The sequence below is a fragment of the Ziziphus jujuba genome, chromosome 6 (genome assembly GCF_031755915.1).
Source record: "Ziziphus jujuba cultivar Dongzao chromosome 6, ASM3175591v1".
Lineage (NCBI taxonomy): Eukaryota > Viridiplantae > Streptophyta > Magnoliopsida > Rosales > Rhamnaceae > Ziziphus > Ziziphus jujuba.
In genome coordinates this window covers 4,721,015-4,739,484 of record NC_083384.1, presented here as the reverse complement: position 1 = coordinate 4,739,484, position 18,470 = coordinate 4,721,015, and the positions used below count along the sequence as shown (strand labels likewise).

General features: G+C 35.0%; 2 protein-coding genes across 7 annotated transcripts; both read right to left on the bottom strand.

The window, feature by feature from the left end:
* Positions 1-25: 25 nt before the first annotated feature.
* LOC107431401 (uncharacterized) lies at positions 26-5,971 on the bottom strand. 3 transcript variants are annotated; one of them, XM_016042293.4, is made up of 13 exons: positions 5,467-5,970; positions 4,704-4,887; positions 4,545-4,613; positions 4,352-4,450; positions 3,941-4,020; positions 3,544-3,845; positions 3,002-3,453; positions 1,833-2,530; positions 1,191-1,275; positions 1,037-1,088; positions 869-918; positions 669-716; positions 26-509 (listed from the first exon to the last, which is right to left on the bottom strand). In XM_016042293.4, the coding sequence occupies exons 1-13, from the start codon at positions 5,736-5,738 to the stop codon at positions 333-335; spliced, it is 2,568 nt and encodes an 855-aa protein (XP_015897779.1). In that variant the 5' UTR covers positions 5,739-5,970; the 3' UTR covers positions 26-332. The 3 variants fall into 3 exon arrangements, 2 of the variants coding, with proteins under 2 accessions (XP_015897779.1, XP_015897778.1); XM_016042292.4 differs by having other exon boundaries at positions 3,002-3,845; XR_003057835.3 differs by lacking the exons at positions 26-509; positions 669-716 and having other exon boundaries at positions 863-918; positions 1,037-1,100; positions 3,002-3,845; positions 5,467-5,971.
* A 5,520-nt stretch (positions 5,972-11,491) lies between these two features.
* Positions 11,492-16,649, bottom strand: LOC107431219 (2,3-bisphosphoglycerate-independent phosphoglycerate mutase). 4 transcript variants are annotated; one of them, XM_016042104.4, is made up of 10 exons: positions 16,335-16,649; positions 16,013-16,200; positions 15,291-15,418; positions 14,763-14,913; positions 14,425-14,628; positions 13,455-13,879; positions 12,875-13,067; positions 12,702-12,797; positions 12,286-12,441; positions 11,492-11,896 (listed from the first exon to the last, which is right to left on the bottom strand). In XM_016042104.4, exons 2-10 carry the CDS (start codon positions 16,172-16,174, stop codon positions 11,735-11,737), a joined length of 1,677 nt encoding a protein of 558 aa, XP_015897590.1. In that variant the 5' UTR covers positions 16,175-16,200; positions 16,335-16,649; the 3' UTR covers positions 11,492-11,734. The 4 variants fall into 4 exon arrangements, with proteins under 4 accessions (XP_015897590.1, XP_015897588.1, XP_015897589.1 ...); XM_016042102.4 differs by having other exon boundaries at positions 16,013-16,206; positions 16,341-16,649; XM_016042103.4 differs by having other exon boundaries at positions 16,341-16,649.
* Positions 16,650-18,470: the final 1,821 nt, after the last annotated feature.

Sequence of the window (18,470 nt, the reverse complement as noted above, 5' to 3'; positions counted from 1 at the left end):
TATTAAAAGTAACCAATACTTTAGATTGCACAAAACCGGAAAAGCTTATATTAATGACTAAACATATATTGACGGATAAACATTGTAATTTCCAATTATCTTGCTTGCCTAATTGAAGTTGATGTTTGAGCTATAGATTACATATCAAAATATACAAAAAAGAAACAGGCAAAAAAAACTGTAATAGAAAAATTGATATCACACGAAGGACTCTAATAATTAGCCTTGTTAAGCTAGCTTTCAAACCAGACCGGCTGCACAACAGCAGCCACCCTTAGGGCCCCATTTTGGAGAAGATCAGTGAGTTCATCAAATAACAGAGCTGTCCTAAACTAGACCAGCTGCACAACAGCCGCCACTCTTAGGGCCCCATTTTGGAGAAGATCAGCAAGTTCATCAAATAACAGAGCTGTCCTCCAGCCCCATCCCTTGGGAGCTTTTGGTAAAAGAGTGCCTGTCTGCTTGAAGCTTCCAAACACCATCACTTCCCTCTTGGATGGACAAATTAACTGAAACCAAAACAGAAAACATTACAACATAATTATGATTATGGTGTTTTAGTTAAAAAAAAAAAAAAATTATGATTATGGTGTGTAATTTTATATGATGTGTGCATGGTGCAGTGATTAAACTGAGACAACCAAATTATTTACTTGAGAACCTTTTACCTGATAGCGTGCCGTAACCTTTTCTCGGGAGTCTACATACATATGAACCTGCATAAATTGTTGCACGATAAAGTACTATTCAACTTTTTACATCTTCAGGTGAAAATCCATAATCCTACTGCTCGTTTTCAGTAAAAGAGAGAAACAAAAATAACAGCATACACTCCTTTTTATTAGAAAAACATAAATCATCTGCTAACCTTTCTAAGGGAGTCTGTAATCTCTGCCTTACGACGGTGAAGAAATAATCCTGAAACAGCATATCATATGATAAATAATCAATCTAAGCAAACACAGCTTCATTCATTACAAAGAAAAGCACAATAACATGCTTTCAACATGTACAATATTCTGGCACAGAACAATACCTAGTGTCCGCCGCCCTTGAGGGTCTTCATCGTTGAAAGCCTGAACACTTACCTATAATAGAAACTGAAAAAGATTAAACAACCATATCAAAAAGCAAAAACTGGAACAGGAAAGTCTCATGGATATGAAAATTGACGAGTTAAAAACAAACACCTTCCAAAAAGAACCAGCGTAAAAAACTTCAGGGGAATGCTTGACCTGGCCATCGCTGAGCCTGTGCACATCCTCAAATTGCACCCTGTCAAAGTAGCAGAGCATTGAACTTGTTAGTAGTACAATTGTATGGACAAAAGATCATTACAATTGCACCCAGAAGGCTCAGCAAATATGATAGTGAATAGCACAAATCTGAGCAGGATAGAGCTGCCACCATTTCTCATATACTATGCAATCCAGCCAAATCAAAAAGGAAAGATTCCAAAAGAAAATTTGAAGCTATATCCAATCTAATCTCCTCGTCATGAAGATATCCAGGCTAGGCAAATCATAGAACACAATGTGAGATGAATTACATAATGTTGATTCTAAGGAAACCAGAACCAAATAAAAAACCGCTAATACCAAAACCTAAAACAATAGACCTAATTCATTAGACAGAAAAATGCATGAGCAATAGCATATTATATTTATTGAACGGTGGGAGCCTACAAGAAGTTACACCATGAAATTATGATAATCAAAAAGAAAACATAGAGAAAATGGTAAAATACCATCCCAAATTGCATTAATCAATGTAACACCTTGCAAACCATATGTCAATAGTAATGAAACAAGCAAAGATGATGCATGATATACCCAAAGCGGAAAGGAGGAAAGTGACTTAAAGGTGTTTTCATATCCAATGATATGGAAGAACTGTTTGCATTCTCCCATTCAACTCCAATTGCATTCTCTGATGATTCTAGCATCTGCACAGGAATACTGCTAGTACTTGGTCCTGACATTGAAGTTCCAGAAATTCTGTTTTGTAGATCCATCTCATACCCTCTCACTGTTTGCTCTCCATTAATATTAGCTGAATTACTCCCCCCTCCTTGGCTTAGCCCAACCAGAGCTGTCAACCCATCTCCAGACAGGTCTCCATTGTGGTCAGCTCTAGCCTCTGAATCATCATTAGCTGGAGACTGCTGACAGTTTCTGTTACCCATACCAAAGGGCACACGAGAAAAGACAAAGCGTGTTGGAGGCCAAGCGGCTGCTGGAACAAATGTACTTCCACGTCCAATACCTGCAAGCCCATCAATGGGGCCCCTAATGTGCACTCGTACAGGCCTGAAGAGGCCATTACCATCACCTGGAGCAGATTCTGCAACATATACATTTCCCATGTTGCTGGGAGAATTATTCTGATCATGCTCTTGCATATAATATCCACTGGTAGCAACTCCATGCGTGAATCCAAATGGTTGTCTGCAGACACATGCCATACTCATCAAACAGCAACTTTTGCATGTATCAGCACCAATTTCTTGCACCCTCTGGCTTAAAAGCATCTACACAGTAGCCGTAGAAAAATTAAATTAACATATAAAAATATCTCATGGAAGGCAAGCAGAGACCATTTGCAACAAGCTAATAATGCGTAATGATATGAAGACAATTCCAAAATTCTAGCAGTGGACATGTATCGTTTAGAGTGCATCTGTGGCCACTATGCTAGGTCCAACAACCAACAAAGATTTATAGGAGAGACTCAACCAATTAATCTAAATGCAGTATAGTCTGCAAAGAATCTCCAACCAGTTTACTGCTAGAGATCACATAGATTCGCTAAAGACAATTGGAACAGGTAGCTATCAAAATTTGACTCACAAATCTTGGGGATGCCTCATTGGTTTCATGCATGTTAAACAGTTTAAAAAAGCAGGGGTGCTACTCATTTCCATTCTCATTTTCAAAAGTATATTCCTTTTTATAGCAGAATACATACAAAATTCAAAAGGAAACAGTTTACAGGAACAAACCTGCAACCAAAGGCCATCATTTACAGCTTTGCATGGGAATCCCAATTCCTCGAGCTGCTTTCTCGCATTTAAAAGTGCCTCAAAAGACATGTTGCAATATAAAAGCGAACCTGCTTCAAATATATTAACAAATGCATCATAATCCTCCCCACGAACCCCAGGGTTCCCCTTAGCCTGGCCTTTAAGCTGCCTTCTACCTACAACCCTGCCACCCCATGAAATAGGAGGCATGCCACATCTACCCCAATCATTTGAAAGTAGTTCATTACTAGAAGAGTTCATTGCAGAACAATTCTCCAAGTGGTCATCTCTGGAAAGCCAACTGTGGTTATTCAAATGGTAGCAAGATCCTTCATCAGATGGCCCTTCCTGAGCCATATCATTGGCTCCTAATCCACTTCCACCAACACTGATTGGCATTTCGGCATAAGGGCATGAAGTTCGTGTTGCATCTGTACCAGAAAACGAATTAGTCAGTGACGAAGACCCTCCTATATTGCATGGGGGGTATCCAGCCTCCAACTTTGACTGAGGATATGCACCTTGTTGCACCTGTTTTTTGGAATTGGAAACCCCTCTTTGGAAGTCAACCACACAATCTGTAAGCTCGACAAGAAGATTACGAGCAGTATTATGGCCCTCCGAATCATCTTTTAACGTTAGGTGTCCTAATTCAGTTTCCAACCTCTTTTCAATGAAGCTACCAATCAAATTTTTTCCCTTTGCACTCAAAGAATCAGAATGAGAATCCATTCCTGCCTCCGAACTGGTACTTCCTTGCTCTGACTGTTCTTGTTTGCATAGAGCACCTTTTGCAAGGAATGTGTACAATGCCAGTTCAAACCTGTAGATAAAAAAGGAAAAATGGTTTTATCCCTCTTCATTACAATTCAAGAAATGCAGAACAAAACTAAATAGGAGGCTGATAACACCCTTTACCTTTTCTCTTCACCGGGGACCCAGAGTTCATCAGATGTCAGCAATGCATGCAATGTTTGAGAGGAAAGTTTAGGAAGCACCTATACATGGCAGATAAATTATAAAACACAGATAATAAGTATGAATGAAAATTGAACCAAAAACCTGATAAACATTTCAAACTTGTAAAAGTGATATTAAAAAAATTTAATTATTAAACAATAAATCCTAAAAGAATGGGAGATTCAATTTTAGCAGTTTATAAATTATACAGACAATATGCTTCCTTGGCTCCCCAGCTCCATCCTTTTATCGAACATTAGCACATATTATCATTCCACATTCCATATGAAATGAAACAGTCAAAAAACAGTGTGCTTAACTACCCAAATCCGCAAGTAACAAGGATATTCCAACAGCTCCCTATCTTACCTCTTTCAACTCCATGGCACCACTTTGACAAAGGTAGCCCCAGCAAGCATTTCTCACACGTTCTCCATGTAAGCCATAATCTTGGCTCTCGGCAAACACCTGAAAAACGGACAGATCCTCTCAAGTCTCAACAATTAAGAAAATTGGTTAGCATGTAGACCTAGTACAAAGAGGCAGCTCAAGCATTTCAAACCTGATAAGCTAAGAAGTTGGAAGTCCACAACTCTGATATAATGAAGTCTGTGCATATGGCACATAAATCCTGCATGGAAGGATAATAAGATGTAAAGAAATGCACACAAGAATGGAAATTGGCCAGCATCTGACCCATACTCAATAAGAGAATATTGACCTGAAGGTCAAGAAAAGAAGCAGCAGCCAGAACACGAAATGCATTGTTGTCATTAAGCTTAGGGTGGTGTCCATATAGATATGCCAAAGCCATTGCAATTGCCTCTCCATTAACATTCTTATCGTCCACATGCAAGGTCAAGACGGGCGCATTGGCTTCTTTCCAAGGGCCATGAAGCATGTTCCTGCCAGGCAAATTACACGGCAACGCATGAAGTTGCATCATGGAGACATGTTAGCACCTAACCAACAAATAATTAGGTATATCCAAATACCTATGCTATTGCCATGCATAAAAACCGTCATTGCTCATGCTGAAAAGTGAAAAGGGTTGGTTGTTTGCTAAGTATTTCTGACAGGAAATTTAACCAAACCGGTAATCTTTCCACTGCGGGAGCTTAATATGCTTTAATGAGTAGCTGTTAAACCCCTTAACCCCATAAAAGGAAAGATTTTACTACCATCCTTTAGATTTGACATAATCACGGCAAATGAATGGTGCAATTTCCATCAACGGATGAATTATAATAACATAAAAGGATGATGAAAAATCAACACACAACACACGCAAAAAAACACACCAATTTTCAAATAGAGTGAATTGTTTTAAAAAAAAAAAAAAATGCCAAGGAATTATCATCAATTCTAAATCGTTACCAAAAGCCGCGTACAAAAATGGCTCAATTACAATAAGAAGGGGCACAAAGATGACAATTTTAGGAGAAAAGTTGGGTAATTTTGAAAATGAAGATAGAGAAGAAGACCTGAAGTAAGGGCTCCGCGAGAGGATGAGGCGGTGGAGATGGTAGGTGGAGCCCATGGCGTGGACCACAATATCGGAAAAAGCACCTGAGTTGAAGCCTTCGATTTGGATATGATCGCAGAGAGAGGTGAGGTTGCAATCCAGTGCGCGAAGCTCGCCGCTGCTCCGGTCGTTGTCGGAGTGCTGGGACGGCTGAATCGTTATTTTCATGTGGGGTCCAAAGGAACGGCTTGGTTTCTGATACTGCGCTTCCATGATGTCTTGGACTAACATTCAATTCAATCGCACGCGCTTATTAGTTTCATCATCCTTTTAAAAGACTGAGACAACGTCGGAGATCATACTCACACACACACACATTGTCTCGTACAAGATGAAGAAGCAGCAGCACTGGTCATGGCAAACATGTCTATATGTCCGGGAGATGCGACGGCGGACAAAATCCCAAAACCGTGCGTTTTATGGACTCATACGGTGATAATCACCGACTATGTTCCACCTTTGTCCATTTACTCCTACATAAAAATAAATAATAACAAACTAAAAATAAAAAATAAAAAATTAGGCAATATACCTAACTTCTTAATATTACTACACGTGGATACAAAAAAAAAAAAAAAAGCAAAATTAAAAATATTCCAGTCACTAAATATGCTAATTTTTAAAACAAAATTACTTTTAATTTTTTAATTTTTTGTCGGGAAGCATTTTTAACCCTTTTGCATATATATTTTTTTTTTAAAGCTTTAGAAATCACTATCAATCAAATATACACCCTAATGCTTAAATGAGGATGTGAATTAATAAACACAACATTTCTAAATTAAAAGATAAATGTGGTAGCTCAGTTGATACAAGCATCACCATCTATATTTTTTATATTAGATTCGAATCTATAGAAGGACAAAGATCATCTTTCAATTTTGTTTATGGCCAAGAATAGGAAATTTTAAATTTATTATACTGCATGCTCTAAATACATGTATATGCATATATATATATATATATATATATGTATGTATATTACTCTAAAAGGTAGTGAGGAACTTGAAAGTGAGTCAGAAAATAAGGCCAAGGATTTGAAAAATATGATACTGCTCTTCCTGCTTCGGAGATGTTTGAGTTTCTGTCCGATGGGCCGGATGGATATATCAAAAGAGGAAGAAGAAGGCATCAATTTAAAAAGACAACTCAAAATTCTCAACAAGAAGCCTTCCTTTAAGACAATTCAGTTCCATTTTTGTGTGTGACAAATTTATTTTAATGATCATCTGCTCTAGACTCTTGTTACTAGTTGGAGATTAATTGTATATGGTCATTTTCCAATGGAAATTAATTACTAATTGTGTTTGTTAATAAGATAGGAAACAGAAAGTAGAAGATTCATTACTAATTGAGATTAATTGTATGATGAATCTAGCTAATTGATATCAACTGATCAAAATTATTCTTATAACAAAATTAATTTGCGTTTTGGACAGAGGAAAACATTATAATTGACTATTTTGACATGAACAAGCAACCAGCGGATGGCCATGCATTCCTTGTACATCATAAAGTACAGGTAATTAATTACCAATAATTATTGATTAAAATTTCCCTATCCGGTCAAACACCTTTCTTTAAATTTCATAATAGACAGACACATATATATAGTGGTATAAAAAATTAATTTGCTATTAATAATTAAGTAGCTTTTTTTTTTTAAGGTAAAGACCTGATTCTGTCCCTCATAGCTTATCTAATACAGGTTCTGAAACTCTGCAACTGCGATCTGGGAGAGAAGCATGCCCTATTGGAACAGTTCCTATCCAGCGGATTCAAAACAAAGACCTTACTAATTCCCTCTTATATAATAGTAAACCATTTAATATGAATACGATCATCAAGCAGCAGGATACAAAATCTCGTACTCCAAAAGTAAGGTTTCAGTATGTTAATTGTCCTTCTTGTTACACACGTACATATAATGATATGAAATCACTGTAAATATTATTGATGTTATAACTTGTATATAAATGTGGTTGTGGAATATGATCCAATTTGTTAACTTATATATGGAGAAAAAATTTAAAACATTTGGAGCTGGAGCACATATCTCCATATCCAACTTAACACGGTGTAGAAAGTTCAGCTCTTCAAATTTATGAATACAAAATGGCTCACCAGATCCAAAAAATGTCACAATATCAGATTGTATTCTAAGCTGCTTTTTGAAGTTGTTTAGCTATTCTCCATTCTGAAACGTGAAAACATTCAGTAGCTTTATCTACAAGTCAAATTTTAACATTTAGAGGACTCTGCCACTGCCTTTTATTTGTGACGATCAGACACAGGCTCTTCACATATTGGACAGTAAGTTGTACCATCAAATGCTTCTTCTGTTGGTTGACCACTCTTTAATTTATATATAAATATATATATATATATATATATATAAAACTGGCAGATGGATTCCTGAAAACATGATGTTATAATACATTTTGCCCAGGTTTTGTTCAAGTAGATGGGATGGTCACCCCCAGCTTTCCCTTAAAGCCAACTTCTACATACGATGGAAATCAGTAAGATGTTGAAATCCAAATTTTTTAGGCACAAACAGAAAAGAGAAAACAACGTAGTTTTCTTTTGCCGTTGATCATCATCATGTTACATTGTATATTTGAAGGCGGCTTTTGGTTTTGGATGCGATGATAGGTTCGTGCAAGTGGAAATGAAGGGTCAATATTGACCTAGAAGATTCTAGAATTAACTAGTATATTTGATATACTTGGTTGGAAGTCGAGCATTGGAATTTGTGAAAAAAAATATCTAAAATTGAGGATGAGAGCAAGGACACAGTAGAGAAGTCTAGAAGCTTTGAGTAGGCCAAAGCAACCGACTTTGTCAAGTATAAAAGGAAGCTTTGGCTTCCCTGCTTGGTGAGCTAGCAAGGGAGCTCCAAGAAGGCTCTCGGTTAGTGTGACTGTGAGCAAAGTTGTGGTAGAGTCTAATGTATGTCTGTGTAAGTGGTGTACGTATTAAAGTGAGTAGAGTAGGCTCCTAGAGAAAGAGCTATCTTGTCCAAGTTAGTAGTGTCAGGTGTGTAGGTGTTAAAGTGTTTTATAGGTTATTATATATGTGGATCCCATTGAATGTATGAATGTTTTATAAATATATATATATATATATATATGTAAAAGTCTTGTAGAAGTCATTTCATATGGTATAAGTTATTATTTTCTCCCCCAACAATTTGGTATCAGAGCGGCGTTAGATCCAATGGAATGGTAGTTTAGTGGGTCTTGTAATTTAGTTTTGTTGTCTTGGTTGGTATAAAAGATTGGTATGTAAGAGTTTGTTAGGGACCAAAGCATAAGCGTTGGTGACCACAATATTGAAGAAGACGATCAAGAATCGTGTGGTGGATGGTTGAAGACCACGAGTGCCAGAAAGGATGGTCAAGGACCATGAAAGTTGCGAGGCGATCAAGGATCGCGGTGACACATGGAGGTAGTCTGGGACTGCGATGGCAAAAGGTGGTTAAAAACCATTGTTGGAGGAGCTTCTATGATCGTGCACAATCTGGGATTGTGGAGCTTGTTGTTTGGAACCAAGCTTGTTTGGTGTGTGAGCGGACCATCAAACCACGATAGGTAACCTTCAAAAGATAGAAGGTATGTGGAAGCTCAATGGTATAAATTACAATATATGTGGTCGTTGCATATGGAGTTTTATTTGCAAGGATAGGATCTCTGGGAGATCCTTGGAGGCGATTATGTCGCCAGTAAATATTGCTGTTTTGATGAAGTGAAAAGATCAAAGCTGGTAAGGCATGTTGGTAATTAAGACTACCACCGAGGAGATAATATCAAAGCCTACTGGAGATGCCAAGACACCAAAGGAAGAATGGGATAATTTTTCAGCACTCAAGAAGAAAAGAAAGAATGGGAAGTCAATATTGAGGGGGAGAATTGAAGGGTCAATATTGACCTAGAAGATTCTAGAATTAACTAGTATATTTGATATACTTGGTTGGAAGTCGAGCATTGGAATTTGTGAAAAAAAATATCTAAAATTGAGGATGAGAGCAAGGACACAGTAGAGAAGTCTAGAAGCTTTGAGTAGGCCAAAGCAACCGACTTTGTCAAGTATAAAAGGAAGCTTTGGCTTCCCTGCTTGGTGAGCTAGCAAGGGAGCTCCAAGAAGGCTCTCGGTTAGTGTGACTGTGAGCAAAGTTGTGGTAGAGTCTAATGTATGTCTGTGTAAGTGGTGTACGTATTAAAGTGAGTAGAGTAGGCTCCTAGAGAAAGAGCTATCTTGCCCAAGTTAGTAGTGTCAGGTGTGTAGGTGTTAAAGTGTTTTATAGGTTATTATATATGTGGATCCCATTGAATGTATGAATGTTTTATAAATATGTATATATATATATATATATATATATATATATATATATATATATATATATATATGTAAAAGTCTTGTAGAAGTCATTTCATATGGTATAAGTTATTATTTTCTCCCCCAACAGGAAATTGGTGGCTATCGGTTTCAGACCAATGAATACTCGTGGGATACTGGCCAAATAAGTTATTCTGCGAAATGGGGAACGGAGCAGAAGAAGCGGCACAGGGAGACATGGCTTGGAATGCAGATCAAAATGGTTTAAGTCCTCCCATGGGAAATGGACATGTTCCAGATGGTAATTACAGACATGCTTTCTACTTCCGGCAAGTTCACTGTATTAATCACATCAATACGGTGATTGCCCCCGGCATGCTTTCTACTTCCGGCAAGTTCACTGTATTAATCACATTAATACGGTGATTGCCCCCGGTAAGTTGGATGTCACTAGAGAGGGAGGTGTATTCATTTAGTGTTTTATAGATTTAAAAATAAATTTTAAATTTTAAAGAATTTAATAAATTATTATGGAATTTCATAAAATTTATAAGAATATAACGAAATCTTTGTGACTAAAACTGAATTTTATATTAATAATTTTCTTCACTATTTTACTTTTAAAATCCTTTTAAGTCTATTAAAATCTATTATTTTTTAAAAAATTTTAAAATTAATAACTTTTTAAATATTTCTAAATTTTTAAAAAATTCTACAAAGTTTTAAATTGAATACACCTAAATTTTAATAGATTTTTATAAAATTTATTAAAATATGAATTGAATATTATTGAACTTGTATAGACTTTTTCAAAATTTAGATCGAATATCTCTAAAAGACTGTTGATAAATTTGGTAGCTATGCCTTAAATAATGACAATGGATTCATGGAGTCTTAGCTTCTTCACCTCTGACGGACATGGTGGTACATGTGGTTGATATACATATATATATATATATATATGTATACTTATGATATATTAAAGATATACGGAGGATGGATCTTATGATATACAAAGTATGTCGAATTTACATGGGATCAACTATAATTGTTATAAAAAATTAATTGAATATTTTCAAATTTGGTTGATTTTATATTTTGACTGTCACAATAACATGAATGATATGGTTTATCACATAGCATAGCATAAGATCATCGAAGCGTCTTTACTGCATCAAAATATATAGCTATAAAAACCTTACCGTACACAGATTTGCTAATAAAACACAACCGTCTCCTTCCATAGTAATGACATGCAGGGTCCATCAATATTTTATAACAAAAATTTTGTACATGCATATTCAAAATGTGAGAAAAGAAGGTCTCCTTCCATAATGGAAATATAAAATACAACTGTCCTCGTCCATGGTAGCAACATGGAGGGGTACAGCCACATTTTACGGCAAAATTTTGTACATGCATATTCTCACATTGTGAGAGATGAAGGTGCATTTTATTTACAACTCGATTAGCATGCACATATACATGCATGTTACAATTAAGCATTGTGCTGCTTTCATGCCATGCCCAGCTTAGCTTTAATCAAAACAAATGAATGATAATTTCATTTTTAAACAGAGCTCTTAAATGAATTATGGTGGTGACGATGACAACCATCTAACGAGACACAATCTTACAAAATTCAGTCATCCCAAAATGGAAATCATATTCAGAATAGCAGTCAAAAGTATTGCAAAATTTGGTTACCAAAAAGGAAATTATAGAGTAGCAGTCAAAGTTTCAACTTATTTTACTTGGATAACATAGCATCGAATAATCCAACCACAGCCTTCTTTTCCAGCTGGGCTTTTTATAATTTAATAAGTCAAAATTTTAGCTAATAATAATAAAACTGAAGGTTTTCTTTCGGTTTTTTCTTTGCTGCTTGCCTAGTCGACAACTTCAATGAGGGTGGTCTCGTAGTCACTGGGAGCCTCAAATCCATGAAGATTGATCACAGTTGCAGCGACATTGGCCAGCCCACCATTAGGAACATCGTTGCGGAACCTTACACCAGGTGCTAAACCAGGACCTCCAATTGCAATAGGCACCTAAACAAACCAAACCCAAAACGAATTGTTAATACGACCATATCAAATTATTTTTCTACACCAAAAATAATTATTAGAATGGCTTACAAGTAATAAAATTAAACTATACTAGTAGTAGATTAATTGTTCTTGGTCTGTCTACTAGTCTATAAATAAAAGAAATGGAAACCTGTTTAAACAAATGAGGATCCCAATATTCTACATTCCAAATCATCCTAACCACCAAAGGAAAGCAATTTAACATGCAGACAGAACTAAGATTTTCAGATCAATCAGAATGACCAAGGGTAAAAATCACAGTATGGCAGAATCAATCACAATAATCATTTGCATTAAAAGGTTGATTCAGTCCCTATTTAAATTTTCAAAAATGAGATGAATGAACTCACCGGCTGAAGAGTATGTGATGTGAGTATTTGAATGTTGCCATTTTTGTCAAGAAGAGGTTTACCGGACTTGTTCCTCTTCACCATGTCTTCGGCATTTCCATGATCTGCAGTGACAACGTAAATTCCACCCACCTGCTCTATTGCATCAAGGATAATCTGAAATCACATATAAATAAGCCGCCTTTAGAAAACACAAGTTCCCAACCATTATTTTTGGTTGCGCTGAACAAATAAAGGATGTTTTCTATATACCTTAAAAAGAATCCAAAAGAAACTAATATGTGCATTTAACATCTTAAAGAAAATATCACAGGCACTAAAATCCTTAGCATGCTTTACACAGCCTAAAAATACAGTTTCATTACCTAAAACTTATAGATCTTTCTATATTGTAATTTTAGAAAAAGCAACCATACCTTGACTGCCTCATCAGCAGCCTTGCAAGCCACAACTGTCGCGTCAACATCACCTGTATGTCCCACCATATCACTATTTGGCAGGTTGACACGGACCTAAAGAAACATTTGAGATACATATCAGATACCTTATTGTCAGTTCTCATGTATTACACAACAAGATATTTGATTACCTGGTGAAATTTGCGACTAAGTATAGCATCCCTTGCCTTTTCGGCAATCTCCAAAGCTTTCATTTTCGGTTGCACATTGAATGTGATTCCACTATCACTTGGAATTTCCACATATTCCTCCATCTCAGGGTTAAAATACCCTGAGCGATTTCCATTCCAGAAGAAAGTGACATGACCAAATTTAACAGTCTCACTGTTGCCCATGAAAAATTCAGATGAAAAAGAGAGAGTCACACAAGCAAGAAGCCCAAATTTTACAGAAAAGTAAGCTATCAGGATAAATTAAATTTTGGTATCCAACCCTATGTTTGGTATACCGCATATGTTCAAAAAATGGTTAAATTCTTTTCTTAAATACATAGATTCCATTCCTCCCAAGTTACAAAACACTTACAATTGAAATCCCTAGAATTGAATTGTGTAAAAACATATTGATATATTCAACTTCACTTGAAAAACAAAGATGTATCATGTACATATCTAGGATGATAGTTGCCAAAACAAGATGCATGTATGCTTATAGACAAACAATCCTATTGAACTTAAACTAACACAAAGTACTAACATGGTAATTACTCACCTGCAAGCAAAAGTGCAAACACCATTATGTACTAGATATTCACCAGAGGTTCTCTCTATTTCAGGAGGAGAAACAAGGTAGTGGCTTGGAAGTTTCAGCTCACCATCATACTGAAGCATCCCAGCATAACGAATTTTAGGGAATCTAACTCGATCAAATTTATCAAAATCTTCATATTCAAGAGCCTTAGCAATCATAACCATCCGATCTGCTCGGAAATTGAATGTAACAACAGCATCACCATCCACTATAGGTCCCACAGCCTTCCCATTATCATCAACAATAACAAAGGGAGGAAGGTACTGGTCATTGGCATTGGGTTCCTCCCTCAATTTCTTGACAGCCTCAACAGCACTCTTAAATTTATGTGGGGCTTCACCAAGAACTTGGGCATCCCATCCTCTTTTCACAACATCCCAGTCATTCTGCAAAATATTCAAGTCAGCATTTTTTATGGAGTCAATAACAGCACTGAAAAAATGAGGGTTTCAGTGTAAACCCAGATAATCAGCAAGGAGGAGATCAAACATTACCAAAAAAGGGTAATTAAGGGAGGCACCACATCCAATATGGATGATCATTAAAATAATGCAAAATGTTACCAAACTGAATCATGTCGATTCTCCACTAGACAAGGATATCGAGCGACAAATCTAAGAACATGCTGATATTTTCCATAAAACAACAACAGAGGAAGAAATCATGAATGAACAGGATAAAAATGAATCCTGATGATCAACCCTAAAAATCTAAACTCTTTTATTTACCCCAGCATCTTAATAGATAAAAAAATAAAAAAAATAAATCTAGGAACATGCTGATCTTTACCCTAAACTGTTATTGGTATGTAAACATTTTATTTACGGACAAGAGAATAATAATATTAAAAGCAGTGTGATGCAGACCATGAGATTCACAGTAGAGCATGAAGACAATACTGGACAGATCTGAAGTCTATGCTATTTAATACCTCATATCTATCCATGGTGACATACATGCGACCACCACCAGATGCAACCTGTGCATCAACACCTTTTTCACGTAACTTTGCAAGGTCATTTTCAAGTGTTTCCACAAATCCAACACTAGAACCATCCAAAACATCACGTCCATCGGTAAGAATATGAACACGAATTCTTTTTGCACCACGTTCACTAGCTCCCTTAAGCAACAACTGCCAAAAAATGAAAAAATAAAATTGAAGAAAAGAAAAGGAAAATAATCTTGAAATCATGATTTTGTTTTTTTTTTTTTTGGGGGGGGAGGGGGGGAGACACACACATACTGTCGTTAACTCCAAACACTCACTTGCAATTGATCAATCCTTGAATGAACTCCTCCATCACTTAATAACCCAATGAGATGCAATGTGCCACTTTCAAAAGATTCTTTAATGTACTTAAAGCCTTCTCCATCATATATTTTTCCAGAGGCAAGGGCAAGATCGACGAGCTTTGCCCTAAATCAAACAACTCAACAGTTGATAAGCAGTTGAGATGCCATAAAATTGACATATTGGAAAGGGGAGAAATGCAGACAGAACAAAGAAAACAACGGAATTAAGAAGATATCCAGTGGCAAAACTGACCAGCCTACTGGAAATTTCTTTTCATGAAATTACATCTGGGATTGTTAAGAATGTCATAGATACAAAAAAGCAATAAGACCAAAAAAAAAAAAAAAAAAAAAAAAAAAAAGGAAACACAGAGAACAAGGAGCAAATTGGCAACGATTTAAAGTAAAAGGAAAGAGTGATACAATAAGCCATTTTACAATGCTTTTAATTAAGAAACTTTATCAATAAAGATACCCGCCAATTTTGTCAGACAAACTCACCCCTGAGCATAAATGCGTCCAGCACCCAATGCGTTATGACCCACTTCACTATTGCCCATATCATCTTCAGTTGGTAGCCCTACAGCAGTCCCATGAGCTCTGACTAGCCTCCATTTTTCAGGAGCACCCTATCCAAATAAAAAGAATTTGATCTAAAATACAAATAAATGGGTGTCTTTGACTTCATACGAGCAATACAAGACAAAAGCATTATAATCAGTATATCAAAAAAATGGGTACCAACATCAAAGCTTAGAGCAGAACTTTAAAGCTTGTGTTTTTGACAGCAAAAAATGATATGTACAAAAATGTTTAAATCAGAAAACCCCGTTTGGATAACTAGAATACTAGAAAATGGATTTTAAAATAAAATGGATATCTTCGGTTAAATATCAATAGTATGTACAGTTCCAAAATCTAATCTTAGGACTAAGCTTCTAATTTTCTACTTCAGAGAGTAAAATGAAAACACACTAAAAACACCAACCACGCTTGGAAATAGACAAAAATGATTTTGAATCAGAAATCCCAGTTTAGAAAACTAGAAAGCTATACAAGTGGCAATGTTCAAAGACCAAATGACCAACGAAAAATGTACACATACCCATAGATCCGAAGCAATGGATCCCACAACAAATGGGGTTCTTCCCCAAAAACCCAAAGCGAAAAGAGAAAAAACAATTCAGAGAAAACAACAACCAAAAGGGGGAAAAAGAAATTACCTTCTTGAGGGAATCCATGGTGGGGGTTTCGGCGACATGGATACAGTTATACTGATCGGGGTTAGCTTCGCCCCAACCATCCAAAACAATCAAACCGATGATCTTGCCCTTGGGCAGTTTGGGATGATCCGGCAATTTCCACGAGAATCCTGAGCTACCCATTGCTTAACTCTTTCTTTTTCACTTGTCTGTTTCTTTACGGGAAAAATAAATAAATAAATAAATAAATAGAGAGAAAAACGATTCCGAACAGCCAAAGAAAGAAAAACGCAGATAACAACACAAAACAAAAGAATCTGAAAAGGAAAAGAAAGGAGTTTACGCTTACAAACGCAAATATCTAGAGGCTGAAAGAAAGCAAACAACCAAACTATCCTATATAATACGCCAATGTATACGAGACACAGTATAGAACTTTGTAGTTCCCAGAGACTAGATCTCACGCCGCTGAATTGGCAGATATGCCCCCACCCCCCAGCCTTGTTTTAGGGTACACTTGGCGGTGATAACGCTTTTCCGTATTCACTGTTATTCGTCGTAGGATATTATAGTGGTTCCCTCCAATTAAAAGGTTACAGCTCCAGGGTGTTAGGGAATTGAGGTTTGTTGGGGTGAGTTTATTGGTTGGAGTTGGGAATCTTGGTTGATGCTTCTATCACCTGCTGGTGAAAGCAGAGGGCTGAGCATGCTCAATGCATATTTATATATTTATATATAAATGTTAACAAAACGAAAATTAATTATATTAGGAAGGAAAATGGTTTCTTTTGTTTTTGTGTGAACCAAGAATATAAAAACAATGGTTTGGTTGTCAATAAAGGAATATTCGAGATATGGATCCGCTCACGGTCTTCTCTATTCTTACCATATTTACCACACTGCCAAACCCAAACAAAGACTTTTTTTAGTTTTTTAATTTTATGTTTTATGAAGTTAAGAGTTGGTAAGTTTTTAAATTAGACTTTTTATGCCAATTCTATTCAATTTATATATTTTTTATATCTATAAATATATTTGGATGTAAAGAAGTTTATCGAGAATAATCCACAATATATTGCAGATTGTTTCACCCTTTAACCCCAAGAAAAACTGGAAAAGCCAATAAAAAAAAAGAAAAAAAAAAACTTTGAAAATTAATCAGCGAGTAGCGAAAATAAAATAAAAATTCAAAAATAAATAAAAAGGCACGTGAAATGGTGTTAGGTGCGGGTATCCATCAGTCTGTGAAATGGACCACCCCGTCCTTGATGATGCATTCGCTTTGTTCACCTACAAAAACAAAGTTTCTCTCAATACATTAACAATTTTTTTATTTTTTTTTTATTTCCTGTTTAAAATATAAAATAAAAGACACTCCATAAAATAGTCCAGTCAACCAATATCAAAGCCACAAGCGTGCATAAATATACTAAATAATCATCTAAACCTATTCAAAATAATAATAATCATCATTTAAAAGGTATATCGAGAGATTTCATCAAAATTAATAGATTGATCAGTTCCCGTAATTGCTGACCTTTTTGTTTTATTATTACAATTTAAGGGTTTAAATCCTCAATATGAAAGTGTATTTTCAGTCCACATATGCTAATTGCTAGAGTCCTTTTTTTTTTTTAAATATATATATATATATATATATATATATATATATATATCCAAATAATATGTCTATATAGAGGGAGAGAGTATGATAAAAAAAATAAAAAAAATAGAAAAAAATATATTTTGTCAAAAAAAAATGCATGATAGAAAAATATATATAGTCATCTAATGAGGTTATGCCACTTACATCCACAGCAATAAAAAGTATATATGCATAGCCTATTTTAAAAAACTATATATTTCAAAGATATCATGATACAATAAAAGGTTGTAGATTTAGAAAAAAATAATAATAACAAAAGCCTGTGTTGTGCACAGTATATATAAGCATATACAATCGGTTTCAAATAAATTTTTTTTTATTTTATTTAACTAAAATTTACATTTAATGATTGTTATATCACATCAAAAGTTATGATTTTGAGTTTAAAAAATAATCATTTCAGCAAAAAAAATAATAATAATAATTTAAAAAATAATCAAATATAAATTTAATGATATAAAAAAATTCTAAAAAAATAAATTTTATTTTAAATCTTTGATACAATATAATAGCTGAAAAATAAAAATCTATTATTAAAGATCTTATATAAACTTAGCTATATAAATATATAAATAATCAAATTGTTAATATTAATATTAACATTAAAATTTTATTTTTTAATTTTTAAATTGTATTAAAAATTAAATTTTAAATTATATTTATTTATTATCGAGCTTTAATATAATTTATTTATTTTTGAATATAATTTTAATATGTCTCTAAATTTTTATTTGATTACTTTTTAAATTTAAAAGCTGCTAACATATTTCCAGCAATAAAAGAGCTCTAATGTTAAAAACCCATTGTCCTATA